This window comes from Drosophila grimshawi, unplaced genomic scaffold, assembly GCF_018153295.1.
Source record: "Drosophila grimshawi isolate 15287-2541.00 unplaced genomic scaffold, ASM1815329v1 contig_1377, whole genome shotgun sequence".
Classification (NCBI taxonomy): domain Eukaryota; kingdom Metazoa; phylum Arthropoda; class Insecta; order Diptera; family Drosophilidae; genus Drosophila; species Drosophila grimshawi.
Genome location: NW_025062900.1, coordinates 15292133 through 15301072, shown reverse-complemented (window position 1 = coordinate 15301072; position 8940 = coordinate 15292133). Strand labels below are relative to the sequence as shown.

The window sequence follows — 8940 nt, the reverse complement described above, 5'->3', positions numbered from 1 at the left end:
GCTAAAAGCTTGTTAAGAGTCGTGGATCAGCAAACTGTTGCGCTCAATAATCAAAATAATCACAAACCGAGCTCTTCCGCTGTACAAAACGGTAACGGTAAAAGTGCACGTGCCCTTCGTCGGCGCCGCCGTCGCAATAAGAAGCAACAAAATTCGCAACAACCTGACTCCTTCGAGGAGCAAACCACTGCGCAGCTAACACCTAGCACCTCCGCTTCCAATCCTGCAACGAATCATCATCATACCCTAACAGACAACCACTCCAACACCAACGACAGCCAAAAGATGCCAGCCCGTTTCGCCGAAGAAGTGATCACTGCTGAGCCAGCGTCGCGTACTGCCCCCCAATTGGACCTGGGTGGTGGACACTATGCGCCGCGTCAGCAGGCACTAAATGAGGAGGTTGCCATCACTGGCTTCTCCGGCCGTCTGCCAGAAAGCTCCAACATCGAAGAGTTCAAGAAGAATCTGTTCGAGGGCGTCGACATGGTCACCGATGAACCCATACGCTGGGAGCGCGGTAAGTTTGAATAGGTAATTAATCAATTAGTATATTTACAAGAGCCACTTTTCAATTGCTGCAGGTCTCTATGGATTGCCGGACAGGATGGGCAAAATCAAGCATGCCGATCTGGAGAATTTCGATCAGCAATTCTTTGGTGTCCATCAGAAGCAGGCCGAGTGCATGGATCCCATGCTGCGCATTATGCTCGAATTGACGCATGAGGCAATCATTGATGCTGGTCTAAATCCAACGGATTTGCGTGGATCTCGCACTGGTGTCTACATTGGTGTTTCGACATCGGAAACGGAGCAGCACTGGTGCTGTGATCCGGATCGTGTCAATGGCTATGGATTGACGGGCTGTGCTCGTGCCATGTTCGCCAATCGAATTTCGTTTGCATTCGATTTCAAGGGACCGAGCTACAGCATTGACACCGCTTGCTCGAGCTCCCTGTACGCATTGGAGCAGGCCTTCTCCGATATGCGCGAGGGCAAGATCGATAATGCATTGGTCGCTGGCGCTGGCATCATCTTGAAACCCACCATGTCGCTGCAGTTCAAGCGACTGAACATGTTGAGCGTCGATGGCAGCTGCAAGGCCTTCGATGAGTCGGGCAATGGCTATGTCCGATCCGATGGCTGTGTTGTGCTGCTCTTGCAGCGTACCGCAGTTGCCAAGCGTGTGTACGCCTCCATTCTGAATGCGCGCACGAATACTGATGGTTACAAGGAGCAGGGCATCACATATCCCATTGGCAGCATGCAGAATCGTTTGATACGCGAAACGTACGAGGAGATCGGTCTCAATCCCAACGATGTTGTATATGTGGAGGCCCACGGCACTGGCACCAAAGTGGGTGATCCCCAGGAGGTTAATTCCATTACCGATTTCTTCTGCAAGAATCGCACCACACCGCTGCTAATTGGTTCGGTTAAATCCAATATGGGTCACTCGGAGCCGGCGTCGGGTGTTTGCTCCATTGCAAAGATTCTGATTGCAATGGAGTCGGGCGTTATACCCGCCAATCTGCACTACAACAAACCCAATCCGGATCTCTATGGTCTGGTCGATGGTCGTCTAAAGGTTGTCGACAAGAATTTGCCATGGAATGGTGGCATCATTGGTCTCAACTCTTTTGGTTTTGGTGGCGCTAATGCTCACGTCATTCTCAAATCGAATCCCAAGCCAAAGACCATAACACCAAAGAATGGGGCACCCAAGGTAGTGATTGCATCCGGCCGTACATTCGAGGCCGTACAGGAGATGCTGGAATCCGCCGCGGATCACAACGATGACGATGAGTATCTGCAGTTAATCAACGATATTCATTCCAAGCCCATTCCCTTGCACTATTTCCGCGGCTACACCGTGGTCAGCAACAAGGGATCGCTGCAGCGCGAAGTGGTTGAGTTCACTGATGTGAAGCGTCCAGTTTGGTACATCTATTCGGGCATGGGCAGCCAATGGGCAAGCATGGCCAAGGACTTGATGCAAATCGATGTGTTTGCCAAGTCGATTCAGCGTTGCGCTGATGTCTTGAAGCCCGAAGGTGTCGATCTAATTGAGGTGCTTACCCGCTCCACGGACAAGAGTTTTGAGAACATTCTCAACTCGTTCATCTCAATTGCAGCCATGCAGGTGGCGCTGACGGATCTGCTCACGTCCCTCAACATTCATCCCGATGGCATTGTGGGTCATTCGGTCGGTGAACTGGGCTGTGCCTATGCCGATGGTTGCTTCACTCCGGAGCAGACCGTTCTGGCCGCCTACTGGCGTGGCAAGAGCATCTTGGACACACAGTTGCCCAAGGGCAAGATGGCTGCCGTCGGTCTCAACTGGGACGAGGCCCACAAGCTGGTGCCCAGCGATTGTTTCCCCGTCTGCCACAACAGCGAGGATAATTGCACTATTTCCGGACCGGAAGAATCTATCGAGACCTTTGTTGCCAAACTCAATGCCCAGCAGATCTTTGCGAAGGCTGTAAATAGCAGTGGCTATGCATTCCACAGCAAATATATCGCTGATGCTGGTCCCAAGTTGCGCAAGAGCCTGGAGAAGATTATACCGACTGCAAAGAATCGCACTGCGCGCTGGATCAGCACCAGCATTCCCGAGTCCGCATGGAACACTCCGGTTGCCATACAATCATCGGCCGCCTATCACGTGAACAATCTGCTGTCGCCCGTGCTCTTCCATGAGGCACTGCAGCATGTGCCCAAGAATGCCATCTCCATTGAGATTGCACCACATGGCCTACTCCAGGCAATTCTGAAGCGGGCTCTCGGCCCGGATGCCACCAACTTGAGTCTGGTGAAGCGCGCCCACGAGAACAATGTGGAATTCTTGCTCAGCAATGTGGGCAAGCTATATGCAGCGGGTGCTCAGCCACAGGTCCTGAACTTGGTGCGACCCATTAGCTATCCGGTGGGACGCGGCACTCCCATGTTGAACTCAAAGATCGGCTGGGATCACACACAGAAATGGCTGGTTTGCAAGTTTGGCAAGGAGACCACTTCGGGTGAGACCATCATTGAGATTGATCTGTCCAAGGAGGAGGATGCATTCTTCGTCGGACATACCATCGATGGACGCATCCTGTTCCCAGCAACTGGTTACATGACTCTCGCCTGGATGACATTCGCCAAGATGCGTGGCGGCGAATTCCACAAGACGCCAGTTGTCATGGAGAATGTGGTGTTCCATCGTGCAACGATTTTGAATAAGAGCGCCGTTGTCAAGTTTGGCATCAATTTCTTCGATGGTACGGGCAACTTTGAGATCTGCGAAAGTGGTAGCTTGGCCGTCTCCGGCCGGATCAGCATACCGGAAAGCATTGATATGGAGGAACTGCCTCTGGATGCCCAGACACCCAACACCACAGCCAAGCAGCTGGTCACCAACGATGTGTACAAGGAGTTGCGTCTCCGCGGCTACGACTATGGTGGAATTTTCCGTGGCATTGTCAACTCGGACACCTGTGCCTCTGTCGGCAATCTGCAATGGGTGGATAACTGGATTAGCTTCATGGATACCATGCTGCAGTTCAGCATTCTCAGCAAGAACTTGCGTGAGCTGTATTTGCCCACCCGTATTGAGAAGGCAGTGATTAATCCGCTCAAGCATTTGGAGCTGGTCAACGGATTGAGCAAGGAATCACAGTCGAATGTTGGCGTACCAGTCTACTGGTATAATGACATTAATGTCATCAAGAGTGGCGGCGTGGAGCTGCGTGGCCTCAAGGCTTCACTGGCTCAGCGTCGTCCCAACACCCAGAGTCCACCCACCTTGGAACGCTACTGTTTTGTGGCCAATGAGAACGTTGCAGAATTGAACGAGAATACGGAAAAGGCTCGCTTGCACGCACTGGACGTGGCCATTCAACTGATCATCGAGAACTCAAGTGGCGCTATCAAATTGAAGGGTGTCGAGTTGGCTAACGGACGCAATCCCGATGTACTGATGGCTAATAACTTGCTGGAGATCATTGAGGGTGAACCGGTGCTAACTGGCGATGTGGCTGTTGCCACATCCAACAACAACGAGGAGCTTATTGCCAGCACTTTGGGAGATTCGGGTGTACGCGTCATTGCCAAGGATGTGCTTAAGGAGCCCGTCGAGCAGAACTGTCACTTTGTCTTTGGCATTGACATTTTGTCCCGTCCGGATACAACCACTCTGAAGAATAGCATTGCCAGCATTCGCGAGACCGGTTTCCTCATTTTTGAAGAGGGTCTAGCCACGTACACGAAGACGGGACGTGACCTCCTTGAGAAGTTCGGTTTCGTCGCTGTGCAGGAGCAGACGCTGGGCGGCACCCGTGTCCTTGTCCTGGCCCGACGTGGCGTTGACCTGAATCAACGTAAATCGGTTGTCGTACAGGTCACTGAGCAAAACTTTAACTGGGTAGATGATCTTAAGGCTGCACTGGCCACGGCTGCCACCGAGGAGCAGTATGTCTATGTGGTTTGCCAAAATGAGGAACTCTTTGGTGCTATTGGCCTGATGACCTGCATCAAGAATGAAAATGGTGGCAAGCTGGCACGCTTGGTATTCGTGCAGGATACAGTATCCGCAAAGTTCTCTGTGACGGCGCCATTGTACAAGAAACAGCTGGAGAAGGATCTGATTTCGAATGTGCTCAAGAATGGCAAATGGGGCACCTTCCGTCATCTGAAGCTGGAGAAGCAGCAGGCCACCCTTCAAGTGGAGCATGCCTATGTTAATGCTTTGGTCAAGGGTGACTTGGCCTCGCTGAAGTGGATTGAGGGCGCCAAGGTCGATACGACAACCAAGAAGGACATCGAGACCTGCACCGTTTACTATGCACCCGTTAATTTCCGTGACGTGATGCTGTCCTCTGGCAAACTGGCAGCGGATGCTCTGCCCGGCGATCTGGCTGAACAGGATTGCGTGTTGGGTCTGGAATTCGCTGGTCGCGACACTGCCGGCCGACGTGTAATGGCCATGGTGCCGGCCAAGTCGCTGGCGACTACCTGCCAGGCAAGCAGGCGTATGATGTGGCAAATTCCGGACAAGTGGACCATGGAAGAGGCCTCAACGGTGCCCTGTGTCTATGCGACCGTCTACTATGCCCTCCTTGTGCGTGGACAGATGAAGAAGGGTGAACGCATCCTCATCCATGCTGGTTCAGGTGGTGTGGGCCAAGCTGCCATTTCGGTGGCTCTCCATCATGGACTGACTGTCTTCACGACGGTCGGCAGCAAGGAGAAACGGGAGTTCCTGCTGAAGCGTTTCCCCAAGTTGCAGGCACGCAACATTGGCAATTCACGTGACACATCCTTTGAGCAGCTGGTCATGCGCGAGACAAAGGGTCACGGTGTTGATCTGGTATTGAACTCACTCTCTGAGGAGAAACTGCAAGCATCCATCCGCTGCTTGGGTTTGAATGGACGCTTCTTGGAAATTGGCAAATTCGATTTGAGCAACAATAGTCCCCTGGGTATGTCTGTCTTCTTGAAGAACACCTCCTTCCACGGCATTCTGCTGGACAGTGTTATGGAGGGTGAGGAGGAGATGCAGAATCAAGTGGTCTCCCTCGTCGCTGAGGGTATCAAGAGCGGTGCAGTTGTGCCTCTGCCCACTTCAGTGTTTAACGACAAGCAGGTGGAGCAGGCTTTCCGTTTCATGGCGTCGGGCAAACACATTGGCAAGGTCGTTATTAAGGTGCGCGATGAGGAGGATGGCAAGAAGACTGTGATGCCCAAGTCGCGCTTGATCAACGCCATTCCACGTACCTACATGCATCCGGAGAAGAGTTACATTATCGTCGGTGGTTTGGGTGGCTTCGGCCTGGAGCTGACCAACTGGCTGGTGACGCGTGGAGCACGCTACATTGTCCTAACCTCCCGCTCGGGCGTGAAGACTGGCTACCAGGGACTCATGATCCGGCGCTGGCAGGAGCGTGGTGTTAAAGTGGTAATTGATACCAATGATGTGACCACAGCCGCGGGAGCCAAGAAATTGCTGGAGAGCAGCAACAAGTTGGCCCTGGTTGGTGGTATCTTTAATCTGGCTGCTGTGCTGCGGGATGCCCTAATTGAGGATCAAACGGCCAAGGACTTTAAGACCGTTGCCGATCCCAAGGTGACAGCGACCAAATTCTTGGATCAATATTCACGAACAATCTGCACTGAATTGGACTATTTCATCTGCTTCTCGAGCGTCTCATGTGGACGTGGCAACATTGGACAATCGAATTATGGCTTGGCCAACTCCGCCATGGAGCGTATCTGTGAGCAGCGACAGGTTAGCGGCTTCCCAGGCACAGCGATACAATGGGGTGCCATTGGCGACACTGGCCTCGTGCTGGAGAATCTCGGTGACAATGACACCGTCATTGGTGGCACACTGCCCCAGCGTATGCCCTCCTGCCTGCAGACCATCGATCTATTCCTGCAACAACCGCATCCCGTCGTGGCCTCCATGGTCGTGGCCGAGAAACGCAAGTCGGATCAGTCTGGCGGTGTCAGTCTAATTTCAACCATATCGAATATCTTGGGTCTGCGTGATATTAAAAATGTTCAGGACGCCTCCTCCTTATCAGATCTGGGCATGGATTCGCTGATGGGCGCCGAAATTAAGCAAACCCTGGAGCGTAACTTTGACATTGTGCTGTCCACGCAGGAGATTCGTCAACTCACATTTGGTACGCTGAAACAAATGGATGGTGGTGCCGAGGTGAAACCAGCGACACCCACAGTCACTGATGTTTCGGCTGCTGAGTCACCAGCAACGGCAAAGCCGCCATCACGCACAGCTAGTCCACTGGGCGATGGCACTCAGGTGGTTTTCAACAAAGAGTTGATGCCCATCAAGGAGATTACGCGCCTGGAGACGCTGGCTCCCTCGAATAGCAAAAAGAGTCCCATTTTCTTCGTCGCACCAATCGAAGGATTTGCGAGCGCACTGGAGCCGTTAGCCAAAAGGCTGGAGGTCCCTGCCTACGGATTGCAATTCACCAACACAGTGCCCCTGGACTCTGTGGAGGCGGCAGCTAAGTTTTTCATTAAACAGCTGCGCACAGTGCAACCCAAGGGACCCTATAAGCTGGCCGGTTACTCCTTTGGCTGTCTGCTCACCTACGTGATGGCCGCCATTCTGGAGGAGACCAACGAAATAGCCAATGTTGTGATGTTGGATGGTGCGCCCACCTATGTCAACTGGTATACGAGCAGCTTCAAGCAGCGATATACAGTCGATGATGACAACAGCAATAAGAGCTATGCCCTCGCCTACTTTGGCATTGTCTTGGCCAACATTGACTACAAATCGGTAAGTGTAATCGATAATATTCATTTATACCTAACCATCCATGACTAATGATTTTAATCCTTGTTTTCGTTTGCAGCTGGTGCGTTTGCTTTTGGTGATACCCAACTGGGAGGAGAAACTCGAAAAGTTTGCTGAGATAATGAGCGTTGAAATCAACCAACCGGTGGAAACTGTAAGCATAAAATTTCTAAAATCCTTAAACTATATTTTATTTATCCTTTACGCATCCTTTGTGCAGATTAAATCTGCAGCTACACTGTTTTACAAGAAACTGGAGTTGGCGGACAGCTTCAAGCCCAAGCTGAAACTCAAGTCTAAGGTGACGCTCGTTAAACCCACAGATAACTCGGCCAAAATGGATGAGGACTATCGCCTCAAGGAGGTGAGTTAGCAGCAAGAAAACAAACAATCCTTATCAATACTCATATCCCAATTTGCGTTTCTTCTTCAAGGTTTGCACAAAGCCCGTGGAAGTGCACACAGTGGAAGGAAATCATCGCACTTTCCTCATTGAAGATCAGTCCTTGGCGACTATTCAAAGTATATTGAAGCGACTATTCAACTAGTTACTTTAAAATACACTGGCAACACACGCACGCACGCACATAGACATAAACAATACTCATGCTCTCTATAATCCATATTGTTTTTATGGATACTATCTAAATGTCGCGCTCTACTAATTAATAATGATATTAATATGCACAGCATTCCATCACAAATGAAATCACAGCACTCAGCTAGCACATTTAGTAAATGAATTTATATAATACTATTAAGCCTACAAGGAATGTCTACAATTTGAATCACTAATTTACAATTGGAATAGAGGAATCATCATAATTTGTATATCAATCTATATAATCTTACAATGATTAACTGCCGTCTTGCCGGGCCTGTGGGCACCCAGGTCCAAACAAAAGTTGCCCACATGCTCGGCGATTCTGAGCAGTTAAACTCAGTTTAACTTCATTCACAACTGACATTCCTTGAGAGCTACAGCTACGGCAATGAACGTCCCAACTTACCAAATATATCTATATGCTATATAGCAATGTGCACACTCGGCGCATATTTTACTTTTAATTTGTAGCTTTAAGTCAAAAACCACATATATAATGAGTTTCATTCCACGATATGTATATCCAAAAAGAAAACTGTTTGTTAATTTGATGTATAAAATAGGCGTATAAAATCACTCATGATTATTGAGGGTACATATAAAGTCCATATACATATTTCTATGAGTAAATAAACACAACCATCCTAAATAATGCAAAAATGTTGTTTGATTTAAATACCTCTCTTCGATCATATTTCAAATATATTGCACAAAGTGTGATTTAAAATCTAATTGATAGGTAAGTGTAAATTTTTAAATCATTTTAAAAGCTATTCGGAGATAATGTGTTTCCGAAATCGATAAAATGAGTTATCTTTAATAACAGGATGTGAGCTAAAAATATATTAATCAAATCAACTAAATACGATTTTGGCTTGCAACACAAAATATGCCACAAATTGGTGTCAGTTGAAATTCTGATTTCGCCCTAGGCAAACGTCAACAACCAATTGAAGCCTGTTTAATTAAATAATTTAATGCTAGGTCAGTAATGTCCAACTCCCACGTATTTAGTAAACAA

General features: G+C 49.4%; 1 protein-coding gene across 1 annotated transcript; it reads left to right on the top strand.

Annotated features, from left to right (window-relative positions):
• On the top strand, positions 1-8571 carry LOC6561997 (fatty acid synthase). The gene is made up of 5 exons (XM_001988032.3): positions 1-520; positions 585-7297; positions 7374-7469; positions 7536-7679; positions 7750-8571. Exons 1-5 carry the CDS (start codon positions 286-288, stop codon positions 7861-7863), a joined length of 7302 nt encoding a protein of 2433 aa, XP_001988068.1. The 5' UTR covers positions 1-285; the 3' UTR covers positions 7864-8571.
• Positions 8572-8940: the final 369 nt, after the last annotated feature.

What these genes read in the sequence shown, in the direction of transcription:
- LOC6561997 (XM_001988032.3), top strand. Translation starts at nt 286, where the DNA reads ATGCCAGCCCGTTTCGCCGAAGAAGTGATCACTGCTGAGCCAGCGTCG. An exon ending in ACCCATACGCTGGGAGCGCG is followed by an intron (nt 521 to 584) that starts GTAAGTTTGAAT and finishes CAATTGCTGCAG; the next exon opens with GTCTCTATGGATTGCCGGAC. An exon ending in AGGACTATCGCCTCAAGGAG is followed by an intron (nt 7,680 to 7,749) that starts GTGAGTTAGCAG and finishes TTCTTCTTCAAG; the next exon opens with GTTTGCACAAAGCCCGTGGA.